We start from the raw sequence: 18,453 nt of genomic DNA, 5'->3' as shown, positions 1-18,453 counted from the left end.
GCATATACACATACACACATGCACACACATGATGCATACATATGCACCCAACATGCATACACACTCACACTTACAAACATTGATTTATTTTTTGTTGGAGGCTATCACCTGTATTTCTGTAATTCTTGCACCCCTTAAACCATGTAAGAACTTTCTTTGAATGAAATGTACATTTTTTTGAGTTTGTGTGAACTTTCCTGAAAAATACCATTTCTTGTTGTAAGCAACATTTTTGGAGCAATCTGACATGACAAATTAATTATTGATTGATCTGTCTTTGACCAATCAGTATATTGCCTTTTATTTTAATTGTGCAGCTTTTTGGAACCTTTATTACATATATACACTTGCCTGAGGCAGTATGCCCTTCTAAATTTTAATCAGTACATTTTTACTTTTAGAATTTTGTATGTTTATTAAACATTCCTTCTTAAAGCAGTAATTATTATTGTCCCACAATTGTTCCTGAGTCATGCCCTACCTACCTATTCTGTTAAGTCTGTCCATGGCCACCGTCTCGAAGGCTCTTCTCATCATTGGATACTCCTCTAATACTTCATTAAAGTGATCCACAGACAGTGAATAAAGACGACAGTAGGTGTCGGCTCGTACGCTTGCTGTACGTCTGCCTCGAGTCAGCAGGCAGATTTCTGGAGGTAAAGACAGAAAAAATGCAACATGAATAACTTAATTAAAATCTTACAGATTTAATGGGTCACTGAGTTTTTACGAAATGAAAGCGAATGTGAACTTTGTCCTTTTATATTTTTCAGCTCCTTCTTCTTCCCCATCTCACAGGTGATAAGTAAGAAGTTATAGTAACATCATCACCATGATCATCATCACCTATTTATTAAAGTAAAAGGACTCAAAATATTTGATCAGTTGCACACTTAAGAACTAGTCCATCATAAAATAAAAAATGCATATATCAAACACAATATTCATACTTTCAGAAACAAAATCATTCTCATGTAAATTATGTTTACATCTGAGAAATTGCGGATGTAATATAAGAATGATTTGTAGGCTGTAAAATGAAGCAGATGAAAGGACACAAGCGCATTGCATTTGGTCTGTTTTAGAAAGCAAAGATGCACACAACCTTTTAATTAGGCCTGAAATGTGAGTATAGGTTTTACTCTGTAAACTTTGAAAGAGACAGGCCTCAAAAAATGATATAGTTGTTTCCTTTTAACTTTGAAATGTTTTAGGTCCATATGAATGAATTTTGACAAAGAAAATATTTCATCCTATAAATTACTTGTGCCAAAAGTAACAGTTAAATTTGTCTAAAGAGGCAGAATGAAGAATGAATAGTAAATGCGTTATCAGTAGAAAAAACACACATTTGTGCATCAAGGTATAAATACTGTAATACTTGCTACTTGTGACACAGAAAGTGGACAGGCTGATATTTGGCAAATGCTGACCTTGCAGTTTTTGTTATGGTTTGTACATTCAGCAATAGGCTGTAAATGCATTGCTAATGGACAGTAGTATGTAGCACCTGTAGTTCCAATGGAAGTATTTTCCTTGGTGCATTTGTATGAGCCACACTGACAATGCCTCTCAGAATCACATCCATTGCTGTTTAAGCAACAGCTGGCAGGTACTATAGATTTTATTCTAAGTAGCAGTCTTGGTAGATACAAATATAGGCGATAATCTAAAATAGGTCTTAGGCAGTGCAGCAGACAGGTCCAGTCAAAGCTTCAATTGAATGGCTGTGTGCAGAAATAACAGATAAAGTGGGATTTTGTATTTGGAGACCCAATGCATTATAGATTATTTGCAGAAAACTGTGCCATCAATTGGCACTTTTCTACCTTTAAATAATACGTCCTCATATTATAGCTGTATGGGATAACATAGTTTCATAACCGTATAGCCATAAACTGCTGAAGTTCTATTATAATAAATTCCATGCACAACATGGTGCCTTTGTAACTGACAGCTCAGACTTCTAGTTTAGTGTTTTTGTACACATGCTAAAGCAGAAGAAAGTATGACATTTGTATTTAATTTCATAAATATACCACTAGTTACAGTAATGGTGGGTTCTGTCCAGATAACTTCCCTTCATCCACCATGTCAGTAATTTATTTTTCCTCTGCCTTCAACTCTTCTCCACATTTTAATTCCTTCCTCTACTTTGCCTGGCAGTTGACACAGAGGGTTTAGACTGTGAGCTGCAGTTTATGGTTTAGGGTTTGATTCCCTCATTTGCTCACCTCGTGACCTTCAGTAAATCACTTAACCAGACGTTGCTCTTAGGTTCCTCCACAAAATGCAGTATGTGCCCAGTGGGCTTACCTGGTTAACAAATGAGTCTTATCTCTTTATTTGTTAATTGTAGTAATAAAGTGTTCCAAGTGGACTTTGTCGGTCACAGCCTTGGGTTACAAGACAAAACCAAAATAAAGTAATTATCTGAAGAAACGTCAAATTGATAACATATTATATAGTTGGCAAAGCAATGAAAATAACAGCATGACAACAACGTAATTATGACAAGTAATATGCCGACTGAAATGTGTTAAACAGTAGATAACCCAAACATATTGGATGCATACCTATATTTTATAGTAACAGTAATGTTCATTAGTAATATAGCCCATAAATATAATGACATACTGTGCATTCCACATGCATGATGCATATTTGTCATTTTTTCCAGCTGCTTTCTCATCTGCTTAGCAGTACATTTTATACATTCTAATAAGATCTCACTTGAAACAGTCAGAGTACACAGTGCCTGGTTTTGCAATCCTTGTATCAATTCTTATAACATAACTGTTTATCTCTGTTATATTATTCTGTTTCTTTTTTTCTGTGTACCGTGGCTGCTGATATTGCTCTTTGAGTTCTTATAGTTACAAAAAAACAAGTAGTCTCCATGGTATCCCCAAAGTCTCAAAACAACCCACTAAACAAGTATAGTGGGTCCAAAAACAAAACAGTGTAAGAAACTTTTCTGTGTGGAAGATTTTCAGTCCATATATCTCTAGTTAATCACTGTATATTAATCAGATCAGACAAAAGTAGTAGAAGTAGCGAACTTAAACTCATCTTAAGTAATATATATATATATATATATATATATATATATATATATATATATATATATATATATATATATATATATATATATATATATATATATATATAATTGTACAGAATTACTAAGTATTTGAAAGTAATCAAAGCAAGGCAGGCAGTCTGTTTCCAGTCGAAAATCCTTTATTAAGTACACAGACAAGCGATCCAAGTAAAACAAAAATAGAGTAATAGTTTCCTCACAAGCTTTCTAAATATACATATATACTTTTTCTCAGGCAAGGGAGTGGTTTATTGTGCTGTAAAACAAAGTGTTATTGCTACATATGTTAAATTCACATCCCTTCCCCCATCAGTGTGACATTCGAGCTGGTCCTGCCCTACTTAGTAGCTGTCATACTAATATAACCATTATGTTCATATGTTCATAGGTAGATACTAGGCTATCTGCCCAAGGGTATTTATAAGCCTAGCCAGAGTGTGTCGGCTTTCGCCGCCCCATTGATTAATTAACTGATCCTCTGTCAAGCAGAGCCAATAAAGTGATCCCAGGGGTGTATTTTCTGTTACCCATCCACTCGTCAAGGTTTCTCTTGAAGAGTGTTAGTGAGGGGCTCTGCCTGATGTAATTTGGAATTTTGTTCCAAAGTATGGGGAGTCTCTGTGACAGGAATCTATCGTCCAGCATGTTCTATTTATTGTTGTGGCGAGGTTTAGCTCACTAGAGGCGTGGCTCGGAGTGACTTGGATTTCTTTAGGTGGAGCATGTCCATCAATTCTGCATTGAACATAGCTTTGTAAGTCAGGCAGGGATCACCTCTGAGTAAGCAATATGCCACTGAGTACAGCCAGAGTTTTTTCAGTCAGGCTGCATAGGACATATGTTTAAGGCCAGTAATCCTCTTGGTGAGGTACTTTTGTGGTCTTTCCAGCTTTTGGAAGTGTCTTGTGAGGTACATCCCAAATGGGGCATTGCACTCTATGATGGGTCTAATGAGTGACGAATACAGGGGCACTATAACCTCTTTATTTCTAGATGTGAACCCTTTAGTAATTAGATGGGCCACACTGAAGGATTTCCTAACTACTTTGGCAATATGATTGTCAAAGGAGAGATTACTATCTACCTGGGTCCCAAGATCTCTTATTACCTCTTCTGTATTAAGGGGGCTGCCACCTATGTGGTAATTCGTGGGTGTTTTATTTTTCCCAAATAGGATGACTATGCATTTTTTGGCATTTAGCTTGAGGCCATGACTTTGACATTGGGTGTCTGTCTCAGTAAGGTCCTTTAGGAGGATGTCCGTGTCGGCCGGAGATTCAGTTATGGATCCCAGTTTGCAATCATCGGCGAACTTGGTTAGCCATAGTCCTCCTGTGTTTGCCTGTACTTCTGCGAAGTATATGCTGAACAGTAGGGGTCCCAGGACCTAGCCTTGTGGGACACCACTTGTGACTGGTTTAGAGACGGACCTGGAGCCCGCTATTCTTACCATGTGAGTTCTGTCTGTAAGCCAGTTGGCAACCCATCTCATGACATAGGGGTTTATGTTCAGGCTGGTGATTTTTTCTGTAATACCCGAGTGGGGAATGGTGTTGAAAGCCTTGGCGAGGTCAAGGTAGGCTGTGTGAACCACCTTTCCCTTGTCTATGGCCTTGGTGACTGTCTCAAAGTCAACCAGGTTTAGTAGGCATGATCTGCCCTTAATAAAGCCGAACTGGGTCGGGTCAAGTGTTTGGAGGTTCCCAATGTCTTTGTTAATGAGTTCCATGATGATGTGCTCCATAGCCTTGCAGACCAGGCTAGTCAGGCTTATGGGGCGATAGTTACCAGGGTCAGTTGTGGCCCCTCCTTTGTGGAGAGGAATAACCGTTGCTGTGCACCATTCTATGGGCACATAGCCTGTGGAGAGGCTGAGGCTGAACAGCGTGTTTAGGTGGGGGGTTAGTTAATTCTGTAGGTTAGTTCATTCTATAGTTCGTGCAAGATGCAGCCTGGGACACCATCTGGTCCCATTGACGCTGTGTTTTTGGCTTTTGAAAGAGCTGTTTTCACCTGTGCGTCTGTGATTTTTGGGACACTACTCTTTTCTGGTATTGTTGTGGGCACTTTTGGAGGTGAGAGGGGGGTGAAGTTTGCACTGAATCTATCTGCCAGGATGTTGACAATATCAGTAGGTTCAGTATATTTTGTGCTATTTTGCACTAGTTTAGTGCGTATCTGTGAGTTGCCACTTAGATTCTTAACATAGCTAAAGAAGGCTTTGTGGTTATCTTTTGAATCCTTGGCTATTTTTCTTTCGAAGTTAGCCTTGGATGATTTCATGAGGGACCACAGTTTCTTACTGATATTGATCAGGGATGTCTTTCCTTCTAGTGATTTGCTTTTTTTCTGAACTAGTTTCCTCCTTCTATTGTATAGCCTGTTTATTGCAGGGGTCCACCAAACTGGTTTTCTTCTCTTAGAGGAGTGATTCTTGGTTTTGCTAGGGATGGCATGATCCATGCATCCTTGTAGGTGCTCATAGAGTGCATTTGTAAACGTTTCTGCATCTTGGGCAACGTTATCCTTTAGCGTGGGGGCTGTGAAACTTACCACCTCTGTCTTAAGTAAGGTGAAGTTTGCTTTAGAAACGTTTTTTATGGTGGTTTCCTTAGTTGGGGGTGGTGGTGGTGGGGTGTGGACATCCAGAGTGATTAGTTTATGGTCTGATCTAACCAGTGACGGGTTGATCTCCGGTGTGGAACATCTGTCGCCCATGTTGGTGATGACCAGGTCCAATATGTTTTCACCTCTGGTAGGGGAGTTTACCAACTGATCCAGGGCATTTGAGTTGATGAATTCCAGGAAGCGCTGGGCCTGGGAATTTGTACTCAAGTAATTCTCCCAGTGAATGGTAGGGTAATTGAAATCACCCAATATCAGGGTGTTCGGTAGGACCTTCATGTTTTCCAGTGTCTCCAGAAAGGTGGAGTGGTGGTCCTAGGTCATGGAGGGTGATCTGTAGCAGGCCACAATTTGCATTGCAGATTTGCCCGATGTTAGTTGCACATGGATGATTTCAGAGGTATTATGCTGTGCCACTAACCTGGAGGTGTAGGTATCCTTAATGAATATGGATAAACCCCCTCCTTTTGTGTTTCGGTCCATGTTCTGTGGCCGAAACATGTGGTATGAGTTGTAGCCCAGTCGTGCTGGGATGCTCTCTGGAGCCTTGAACCAGGTTTCAGTTACTGCACAGATGTCAATGTTCTCCATACTGAGGAGTGCTTTGAGCACATGCATTTTGAGATTTAAACTCCTGGCATTGAGTAGCGTAACCCTTAGTTTTTTGTTAATTGTGCGGTTTACGGAGGTGGGTTTGACTTTTGAGCCTTGCCTAAAAAAGGCACTATGGGGGCAGGAAGAGCCTTGACCAGAATTCGAAAGCCTAGGGGTGACAGGTGCAAGTCATCTCTTGCAAAGCAACACGGCTTGTCGAGCATGTTGTCCCAGGCTGACAGACACTGGATCCCCTTTGAATGACATCAGAAACTTAGCCAATTGTTGAAATTGATCATTTTTCCTTTATACTGAGGTATCATTCTTGGTGAGAGCAGGATGCTACTTAGGGTCAGGGTCATACCAGCCTGGGCTGCATGATCAGAGAGCTCTTCCATGTCTCTTTTCATGTAGTCCAGGGAGGTATGTCTCAGGTCATTCACACCAACATGAGCAATGACAGAGTCATATCTGTACTTGTTCTGGAGTGACTTGAGTGCTTGTGTTATGTGGCGGATTCTGGCTCCCGACAGGCAGCTAACAGTAACCTTCTACTTGTCCAGCCTAGTGAGTGGGACGTCAGTGTGCCTGACTATAGAGTCACCTATTACTGGTGTGTTAGGTATGTTATTTTGCCTTAAGGGCTGTGATTGTGTGTCACACTGATTTTGTGTTTTATGTGTTGTCTAGTTTGTGACTGGAAGTGCAGGTTGTTTGGGTGTCTGCTTTGGAGGTCTCTGATGCTTTTGCAGGTTTTTATTTAGAGCCTCCGAGTATAATTTTATGTATTTATGTGTATTTTTTGCCAGTGCTGTTTTAGTAGGTCTGTGTGCGGCTGGAGGTGTGGTGCAAGTGTTAACCTTCTGCTCTTGACTGTCTGTTCCAGTCTTGGGTGGAGACAGCTTAGCTTCCAATTTGGCTGTATAATTGCATCTCTTGCATATGTTAGTGTTTTGTGGTAGGAGGAGAGGGTTGTCTGTGTACATGAGGCAGTTGTAACATTGCCTCAGGATACCCAGATTCACCAGCTGGACTAGAGAGTGCACCTGAAGTTGCCCTTTGGTCATGCCTGAATAGTAGGGTGAGCTGCTTAGTCACTTGGTTGGTGAGGGGTGAATAAAGAGCCTTGCCCTGCTGGGCAATCAGTGTCAGGGTATATTAGTGCTTGCTATTAGGTCTGAGTAAGTGCTGGGCTGTAAGATACTTTTTGAGTGCTTAGGTTGAGAATTAGACTAGTTTCAAGGGAAAAACTGAAGAGGAGACTTAGTGGAGCCGGGAATAATTTAACCATAGTTAACCAGCACTGCCCGGTGTGCAAAACCGTGCAAATGCAGTTTTTATAGTAGGGAAATGAAAGAGATAGAAATTAGCCCAAAATGGCCAATAAACTAACTTCTGGGCTGGAACCACTCCTCCAGGGACAGATAGGTTGCTCAAAGCTACCCTCTCTCACAGGTGAACAGAGAAACTTCCTTCTATCCAAGTAAGGTATGGGCAACTCAGAAATTAGTATCACAGCCCCATGGCCGGCCTTAGGCATAGGCGAACTAGGCAACCGCCTAGGGCGCCATACAGGCTGGCCTCATAAGAGGCGCAAAATCGCAAAACAAACCAAAGTTAAAAAGTTAAACTTTCTTCACTTTTTAACATTGTGCCCGATGCCCGTTTGTACACAGTAACATTGCGCCCTTTCCCCATGCCTGATGACATGAGCACACAGCATAGAACGCCCCCCTCCCTACGTTGTTCTTCCATTCCCTCCTCCCCTGCGTGATGTATGATGAGTAATCTTTTTTTTTTTAAAACCAGCTGCCTAAATCATGAAAGTTGCAGCTGAATTTCTTCTGCTTTGTCTTTATTAAATTAGAATAAGGCTGTACAACTTGCCGTTTTTTTGCTTTCCCGGCTGTATATAGAAACACGTGCACGTGGTCTTGTTCGGTTTGTAATGGCAACAGATTTCGTTTTATTGCTACAAATGATAGGTGTATGTGTTTGTGTGCACGTAACTGTTCGATCATGATCTATCTAAACCTCGTTTTACACTCGCTATTTTATTTATTTTTTTATGTAAAACTCAATAAACAGTTTAACAAGTGTAACAGAAGGGCTAGTTAGATCATGATTGCACAGTTATGCACACAAAACATGTTGCGGTCGATAACTGTGTAACGTAAGGTAAAAAAGTGCCCTGAAATAACTGTAGCTTGCTTGAGATATTTTGCTTGTTATGCTGCTTTCACTTGCCTCCTTCTCCGTTTTACAACTAGCCTCTCAGTAAGTTGCTTTTCTGTTATGCACATTAACGTATACGCAAGAGAGATTTCTGTGTGTAATGCTTCTGCTGCTTCCTCTCCATTAAGGAGAGATTTTTATGTGCAATGCTTCCTCTCCATTAAGGAGATTTTGTGTAATGCTTCTGCTTTCTCAATGTTAAGGAGGGATTTTATGTGCAATGCTTCTGCTGGTCACTCACCATTAAGGAAAGATTTATGTGTGTGTGTCTGTGTATGTCTGTGTGTGTGTGTGTGTGTGTGTGTGTGTGTGTGTGTGCGTGTGTGTGTGTCTGTGTGTGTGTGTGTGTGTGTGTGTGTGTGTGTGTGTGTGTGTGTGTGTGTGTGTGTGTGTGTGTGTGTGTGTGTGTGTGTGTGTGTGTGTGTGTGTGTGTGTGTGTGTGTGTGTGTGTGTGTGTGTGTGTGTGTGTGTGCGTGTGTTAGTGTGTTTGTGTGTGTGTCTGTAAAATGTCCCAGTTACGTATAACAGGCAGTTAGACCTAACCTAGGATCAAACCCTATACCTTGCGTACAGGAGCCTGCATTCTCTACCCACATCAGCACTTGTCATATTCAGGAAGTTCAGTCCATACCTCTCAACTGTCTACATATTCACAGAATATTATACTTGGCTTATATTTTTTGTCTGTTCCTCTTAAATTTTGTGGTTTTCTGGCAAATCAGTGAGGATGGAATTCACTAAATCATGATAGCCCTTTAAGTTTTAAGCTTCCTCTCTTTTTTGGAAACACATGGTTACATGACATAATTTTAGCAATGTTCTAAGATGATACAAGCAATATTTAAAACGTGCCCCTGGTTTTGGGCTCCCCCCCCAATTTTTGGGTTGCTCCAGATATCTTCTGCTGTAAAATTGAGAGATCAAGTTGTGTCAAGTGGATGGTGCATTGGTAGTGTTATTGCCACACAGCAAGAGGTTCTCTGGTTTGATTCTTGGCTGGGGTGCCTTCTGAGTGTAGTCTGTATGTCCTCCCTGTGTTTGTGTGGGTTTCTGTGGCTGCTCTGCTTTCCTTCCTCCCCTGTTACAATGACATGTATCTGGAGCATTTCTCCCTGGGCCTTTGCTGAAAATTGGCTTTGTTGCAAGTTGAACTTTCCTGGCAAACAAATGTTAAATAAAGTTTGCTCAGAGCTTCAGGAGAAGAGTAGTTTAGTGATGCTTATTCCGCGTCTGTTTGCATTGTTAGTACCACAACAGGTAGTAGCCTTACTTTTGAGGCAGAAGGCTGTGGGTTCTACTCACATTATGCCGATGGATCACTGATACTGCACTGTGTTGCACTTTAAAGGGAGTGGATGCTGCAGTCCTGTGAATGTCCTCCTTTGGAGCAATTACCTAGTAACTATGAAACATTTATCATGTTGCCATCCATTCCCTATTGCAAAAATTACTAGCTTATCATTCTTTAATTTAACATAGACCATTTATTCTTCAAGGGCAACAGCCACTTTATTTGTAGATGAAACGATGAAATATAGAGTGGTTTCCTAGCAATGACCTCTTCATTAGTGATAGATCCCTTTAATGTGGAATTATTTAGATTACTTACTTCTGCAGAGAGTTTTCATGTTTACTGATATTGGTGAATTGTAATGCCAGAAGTTTGAGTGGCCTTTTATGGTTGAAGTTTTCTGAAATGGGTAGTGTCATTGGTTCATACATTTTGTTTCATTGCTTACTAGAAGACTGTTCAAAACTACAAATTTAAATCACAATCTAACGACTGGTGCTGTATTGTAAAAGGAATATAATTTAATATAATCATGAAGGTGAATCAAAGAATGTATACACATATGCATGGCCCTAAAAATGTTCGACACCAGCCCAGAGAAAAGTGTAGAAGGCTCAATCATCGGCAAAGTTTAAGCTTTACTCTTGTTACCAAAGCAATGGATGAAGGTAAAACAGCCACACTACCTTGACCTGGCCAAGCCTTTTGGCAAAATCCCCTACTCAGGTGTAGAACAACAAATGATTAATGTAGGTTCAAACACTTGCATCACTAGCTGGATTGGCAACTTGAGCACAGGATGCAGGGGATCAAAACAGGGGAAGAAGCCAGTCACCAATGGAGTCCCCTAGGGTTCGGTACAGATCCTTTTTCTGTTTGACATATACATCTCAAAAGTAAAAGGAAATACCAAGTGGCCCTGGCCAGTTAATTTGGAGATGACTGCGAGCTAGGAGCAGTTACTGAATCCCCAAATTACTTAACCATCATGCAGGAAGGTTTGTCCCAAGCAATTGATTCATTAATTCCTGGAAAATTTTCCAGGAATTAATGAATCAATTTCTATATCAAGTATATTAAAATTGAAACATATATTAGGTTTATATCTACTATTTATTGTTTTCAAGCTTATAAATTATTGTATAAATGCAAGTTGATTGTGGCATTTTACATTTGTATTGTTTGTATTAGGTTAATATTGATTTTAGTGACTAAATTGATGAGGTTTCTTTAAGATTTAATTATGTACTAATAGAGGTTTATTATAAAAGGCTGGGTTATACATAGAAAATGTTTTGATTTTTTAATATTGTTCTGAGGAAATCCCTTATTTGTACAGGGAAGAAAGCACTTAACTTTGGATTAAACTTATGCATTCAGCTGTTTGGGCTCCTGGCTATCCATTTTATTTGAATTATTGTCCCAAGCAATAACTGGTGTCAAAATCATGATAATGCCCTTGGAGAAGTGGGAGAACTGACTACACTATTTAGCATATTGGAACTTGTGGGTACAGTGACCTAACTTTTGACCAACATGTGCCCAGAGTCATAAGAAAGCTTTTCTATATTGCACACCTTATAAACAAATTGATTGCGACTAGATCTAGAGATGTTGTTGTCTCACTTTACAAAGCTTCTGGTTTGATTTCCATTCCTGCTTAACACTGATGCTTCTGCTAGTAAACAGGGAAGTTGTCTTAGACTTATTATCCTCATGTTTTAAAACTTTCACTTTATTCTATCTTGTGAGGTCAGCACAGATATATGCAATCCTATATATGGATCTTTACATGTAATTAATTTTGATGAAGCCCATACCTCCTTCAGAATGGGGAATACATAATCTTGTTATACACTGATTAGTGTCTCTGCCTCCTTACCCCCGTGCCTGTACTGTAACAGCGTTATTTAGGTTTGGAACTATTTAAACCAATAAGTATTGCACAGTCAATATTTACGGCTCTCTCTAGGCTTATTTTATTGTGAAATTGAAGTTTTCTGCATGTAATTCACAATACAATAATAAATACATTTTTATATGAAGACAAAAATACCGGACCAAATTATAGTTTTGACTGTGTCAGTACATGGCAACTGTCTTTAAGAATTCTAGTCCATGTGGAGATTGGACTGTCTGCCCCAAAGATTACTGGTTCATATATTAATGCAGTTTATTATATGGAGTGCAGTTTGGAGACTTATTAATTGAATTTGAAGGAAGGTAATACTGATCAGTGTTTTACACATTCACTAAATGTAAGAGTTGATGGTACAGTGACAAAAATAGTAGCAAGAAAGGGAAGTTGATGGCATTTTTAATCTGTAGGACCTGATAAGTTAACTTTATATAGGGCATCAAATTAGTCTTTGATGGGTGAGGCTGTTATTGCTTATGCGAGCAGTGTATCTGTTACATGAATAAAAGGTGAAAGTTGTATTTCTTTGGTTCTGTTTACAAGCTTGTATACAAGTATTGGTCTCTCGCACATGCAATATGAAAGAGGCACTCACACTGAGAATTTACACACTATAGCAACTTTGATATGTTTATTTCATTAACTTATTCTGTATTGTGGTTTATGTGCACAGTCTGTACAAGGATTATAATTGGAAGCAAATTATCCAGTGAATGCTAACGTACAGTTGAACAAAATGTTGCTGTCAGTCATAACGTTTATGATCATGTGAGAAAGCACTTTGGTTTAACGTCATGTCTTATTATTTAGAACAATGCTTGTTAATAGAAGTCATGTTTTATTTCTGCTGACATTGCTCTGAGTATGAATTAAGTCCTATATTTCTGTAGTAGCTGCTTCGATACAAGTGGTTGTTAATTATATGACTTTTAAGCTCTCTGACAATTATTCCCATCTCTAAGGTATAGGCACATTGTCGGCTTGCTTTGTCTGATACATCTCATGAGTTGATTTTTATTTCTGCTTCATGACTGCAGTATTGCTTTGCATTTACTGAGAATGGTGAGCATCTTAATGTACTTACTATATACTCAGCTGTATTTTTTATCTTCAGAAACTTGTTCGCTCCTTTTATATTAAAATGTTGGTGCCAAAAGAACTAGCCTGTGTTAGTCTAAAAAAACAAGCTGGTGTTACCTTTGTAATAGCAGGACATGGTACGAATATGAATGCATGGTGTCAAAGGTTCTGTACTACTGCTTTAGATTTGTCTTTAATTTGAACAGCACTATGCTGGTTTGCCAAATGATTTATTACTTACAGTGCTCTTTTCAGTTACAGCAAATACCAATATATTATAAAACTTGTGTAGCAAATAATACCAGATTAGAAGTCAACACTCAAAGCTGTAAGACGACAACAGTACTAACTATTAAAATGTAAGCAAATACCAGAAAATAATACATTTAACAGAAACATTTCTGGCCACTTGATATGAACATTTAATGAATTTGGAATGGATATATGTTCAAAATGAAATGGTAAATCAATATTACTGTTTCTAGTTCATGAACCTCACCTCACCTCTGATCTATATAAACTCCATAATTGTTTTGTAATGTCAGTTGTTTAATAGTGAAATCCTACAATAAGAATATAATAAAATTGTCTACCTTAACATTTTGCAGATTTTAGTGAACTATTAGGACTCGATAAGCTAACAGATACTATTTTCTCCAGTTTTCCTGCACACCTTTGAAACAAGCAGTAGGCTTGATAGTCCCAATAATTAATGTGAATTTCTTTCCACACGCTGATGTAACGTGCCTTGTAGGATGCAGTTCTTAATGAGAATCACAGAAAGACTTCATTGTTATGTTTAACCTTAGATATAGGATTATTTATGACAAAACATGAGATAGTGATTGGAAATGTGCACAATAAAGTGTTATACTTCCATCCAATGCTTATTCACACCATTTCCTCATAACTCACAACAAGGAATCTGTCGTACTCCAAAACACCACAAAGACCATAAATAAATGTGTGTGTGTGTGTGTGTGTGTGTGTGTGTGTGTGTGTGTGTATGTGGGTGTGTGTGTGTGTGAGTGTGTGTGTGTGGGTGTGTGTGTGTGTTTACGCGCATGTACCTGTGTTTCAGTGTCTGCATGTGTGCCTTTTTGTGGTTGAGACAGAGGAAGACAGACATGCAAGCTGGCAGAAAGACAGATAGACACAGGGTTGCATGACAAGTCAAGAAGAATAATTCTAAAAGGTTGTGTCATGTAACACATCTGTAATAATACTTGCAAATTTCATTGTAAGTCAGCAAATAGGTGTTGTTTAAATGATCTTGTTGAGTATGCATTTGGAGTTAACTGAGAGCATCTAGGAAATAGGTTGGAAAATTACAATGCCTTTAAGGTTGCTAAAATAAAGAAAATGTTGTGGAACCAGAGTGGATTGAAATTATTTTATTGATATGATGATTTGTTCTAGGTAACAGGACTAGTCTAATAGCCACTTGCAGCTATAGTCCAGGACACTAGCTATGAGAATAACAAGGAAGTGGAAGATGTACATAATATCTCAAAAATGTGTGCACTAGGTACCTCGCTGAAACTGTTTCTGTAAAGCAGATTACATTTAAGGTGCAGCTGGTCTAGAAAGAGTAACACAGCAGTGATCCCTTCCTGGAAACTGCTGCATGACACTACAAATAGTCATGAAGTTCCAAAGTATTTGTAGTGGAGATGACTGTGATAATAGAAATTGCATAGTCTTACCCATTTAAAGTTTGAGACAACCACTGCCATACCCACATCTAGTAGGGGGATGGGTATTAATTTCTCAAGTGAGATTTTACTTAGTCTGATTAGCAGGTATTATATTCTGGAGCAAATTCTCAGCAATTATGAGACATAGTTCTGAGCTTTCTCTACATGGTCAGCAAAGGAAAGGATGGCTGTCTAACCATCTCCATAGATATTTACCCCATTACACAATCTCAATTGCTTCCTATTGTCAATAAGCAGCTGAGTCTGAAGGTACTAGTTTAACCCTTTTATAGTTACTAAACAACAGCACATTGCCCATTTTGCAGTTAATGTTTATTTCTATTTTTGACAATGACTTATTTACCTTTAGATGATCTTCAGTGGTCTTAGTCTAGAATATTTGATCTAATAATCATGACAGTGTTTATAACAAGTGTATGACATATGGGGCCTAGAAAAAAATCAGTGGACTATCCTTTCCAGACATATGAACTGGTGAGACAGAGCAATGCCAATTAAAATACCATCAGACTGCTGTTTGGTCTAGGACATATATATTCCAAGTTCCATGAGACACTCGTTCTAAGTTAATAGGTGTATACTAAGATAATGACCACTGGGTCCTTTATAAGCCTAGCCAAGCATGCAAATTGTATCCCAGAAGTTTATATGCCTTAAAGGCTATTTTAAGGTGTATATGTAAGCTAGGACAAATAACAGAGGTGCAAGACCCAGGGTGTATTTCTAATTTCCCATCTACTGGTCCAGGTTTCTTTTGAATAGGGTTAGGGAACAGGTCTGCTTCACATAGATAAGAAGCCTGTTCCAGAGAAGAGAAATTCCGTGAGATACACACCTGTCCCTCCAACGTATCCTGTTTAAGTCCGCAGAGAAGTTTAAATCCCTAGATCAAGTCATTTGAATCTTATTCATTTTCTTGATATGCAAAAGGTTCATCATAGTAGGATTCAAGGATGCCTTGTATGCCAGGCATAGATTGCTTTTCAACAGTCTGTAGGAAACAGAATATAGAGATAGGGCTGTAAGGCGATCTGCATAGGACATGTTGTTTCCACACTCTACTATTTCTGTGAAAAACCTTTATAGACATTTCATTTGTTACAGGTGCCTAATCATGTACAAATTAAAGAGGTCGTTGTACTCAAGTATGAGCCTGATGAGTTCCGAATACAGTGAAACAATGACTTCCTTGGACCTAGATGGCATGCCCTTCCTTATAGGTTGAGCAACATGGAATAATTTCCTTACTATCTTGGACACATGTTGGTCAAAACCAGGTTACCATCTACATGCATACCCAAATCCCGACTTGTTCTCCCGTTAGGGGTATGCCATCAATGATTTCATGTCCTAGGGTGAGTGACTTCCCAAAGGGAACTATTATAAATTTTGTGGCACTGAGCTTTAAACCATGGCTTTAGCACCTGTCATTTGGCTGTGTGACTGCTACACTAGCAACAGATCAAGCAGGTTTGTTAAGGAGGATTCAGCCTTCAATTGCAGTCAACTACACTACAAGGTGTCTGTTACAGTATGACTGTTTTTTCATGCATTTAAACATTGAAAGAACTGGAGTGGGTTTTGTGGGAGTGACCCATCTGTGGACATGGCTCAAATAGGGGTGCTCCTTGAGTTTGATGTGGGTGGGGCTTAAGGGGGGCCAGAGCAGTACTTCGCCTAGGGCACCGTTTCAGCTAAGGCCGGCCCTGCACAGCCCTGAATTCAGCACTAGCCTGAAAACTGGACTATACTAGCTTAGAAAGGTGGGAAACAAGGAATTCGTTTTGTTTTTTTGAAAAGATAAGGCAAAAACAGTAAAAAATACACTTAAAACAGCTTTAAATAACTACTAATGATCAGAAAAGGCTCTCGCACTTTAGTGTGTAGCCTACAACAGTTAAATTATTTAAACAAAAAACATCTTTTTAAAAGTGCAGGCAGTCAAACAAAGTACAATATGGGAAAAAAAACAAGCTTTTAAATCACAATAAATGCTGGAAAATCTGCGTTTAGGCGGAAAACAGTTAAGTACAGCAAGAAAGTACAGAAAACTGATACTTAATCACTCCAAAGTCTCTCTTCTAAGCTAGAAGGCTTGTATCAGTTTAAGGCTTTCTAGTGCTACCCAGTAGGTTAGTTATAGGAAAGATGGGAAACAAGCGCAGATGTGGTCTTTTAAACCAGAAAGTTGAAAGATATGGACAAACTGTCCAAATGGTCAACAAACTACAATTTCTGGGCCAAGAACCTCTCCTCTCATTGTAGACAGGCTACCTATTGCTTACCACTCCCACTGATAAGCTAGAAGGCTTTCTTTCAACACAGTAAGGCTTGCGGGGCTCAGAAGCTTATCAACAGACCTGGATACAGCAACTCTGTATCTGGAAGAGGCTAGTTACGGGAAAGGTGGGAAACAAGCGCAAGTGCAGCTTTTAAACCAGAACGTTGAAAGAGATGGAAAAAAAATAAAATTTATAATGACGTGGTACCTCTTATTTAACCATATTATTAGGTAGATTATTAAGTCTGTGATTTTATCCAAGACAATATACTACATGGCTGGAAATATATCAACCTTAGTCCATTTGGCAATCAAAAAATATATATATAAATATACACATTTACACTTTGCATGTAAAAAATCAGTTGTAAAAATCATATTCTATTTCATAACCTATTGTTAACAAAGATTGCTTTTGTCCTTCCAGACTTATTTATTTATTTTATTTTACATTTGTTGACCGGGATAGTCCGACTGGGATGCATGTCCATTTTCAGCAGAGGCCCGGGGAGAAAAGCTCCAAGGAATAACAAATCATAATAACATGTCACATATTACAAATAACAAATATATTATTTACAGAGATCAGATGGACAGGCAATACAAATTACATATAGAATATTTTTAGTGATTAGAAGAGCAAACATTATAACAAATCATCAGGTAGTGTTATTCAGCGAGAGAATCGGATAAAATTACATAGTAGGCTGCCTAGCAGATTTACACATTCCAGAGACAGGTTAACCAAGCTTGATACAGTGACATAGCCAGTGTGTTCCCAGGTGGTGTTTGAGCCTAGTTTTGAACTGACCAAGTGAAGAGAGTAAGGTAATATCAGCTGGTAGAGAGTGTCATGATCTACCTACAGAATTTAAGAAGAGTGAGTCACCAGCTAAGTTATTAGTTTTACATATCTGAATAAAGAGTCTGTTGGAGGAGCGCAGTGGTCTAGGATTATTATAGAGGGTGACAAGATCTTTAAGTGCAGGGGTATTGTTAGGGTTATATATGATTTTATGGGCCATAACCAATTGGTTATATAGTATTAGACTGGGTAGTTCAAGCCATCCAAACTGGATTAGATTGATGCAGTGATGTGTCCTAAAAGGCAGCCCAGTGGGAAACCTGGCAATGGGGTTATAACAGATTGAGAGTTTGTTCATGACAGTCTTGTTAACATTAGAGAGAAGAGGGGATGCATACAGAAGAGTAGAGAGAAGGTGAAATTGAGCTATGGCAACTTTGGCTGGGGGGGTTAGGAAGGCTTTTATTCTGTAAAGTGATCCTAGTTTTTTGTTGATGGTTTTGATCAATTGGTTAACATGTAGGTTGAATTTTAGATTATTATCTATAAGACACCTAATAGTTTAGTGGAAAGGTCAGGGGAGATTGTTGTTCCATCATTTGCTTTTATTGTAAATTTAACGGCAGTAGACCTTTCTGTAGGTAATAATAACAGCATTTTAGTTTTTTTTAGGATTTAGAATCAGACATCGTTGGGAAAGCCAGTTTTCTATTGTGTTAAAGGTGGTCTGGGTGGCTAACTGTAACTCTATTGGGGATATGGCCAAGCAAATTAGGGTAGAGTTGTCAGCATATTGGATACAG

General features: G+C 38.8%; 1 protein-coding gene across 1 annotated transcript in view; it reads right to left on the bottom strand.

The window, feature by feature from the left end:
• The window catches only part of HCN3 (hyperpolarization activated cyclic nucleotide gated potassium channel 3), a 1,184,329-nt gene that overhangs the window by 30,073 nt on the left and 1,135,803 nt on the right, over nucleotides 1-18,453 (bottom strand). The window contains exon 7 of the mRNA XM_044080212.1: nucleotides 486-650. Within this exon, the coding sequence (XP_043936147.1) occupies nucleotides 486-650 (165 nt within the window). The remainder of the gene's footprint in view (nucleotides 1-485; nucleotides 651-18,453) is intronic.

This window comes from Protopterus annectens, chromosome 8.part0 (genome assembly GCF_019279795.1).
Source record: "Protopterus annectens isolate FY-2018-M chromosome 8.part0, PAN1.0, whole genome shotgun sequence".
NCBI classification, from domain to species: Eukaryota; Metazoa; Chordata; order Ceratodontiformes; family Protopteridae; genus Protopterus; species Protopterus annectens.
Note: the sequence above shows the minus strand (reverse complement) of the source record. Positions and strands in the feature narration are given on the sequence as shown.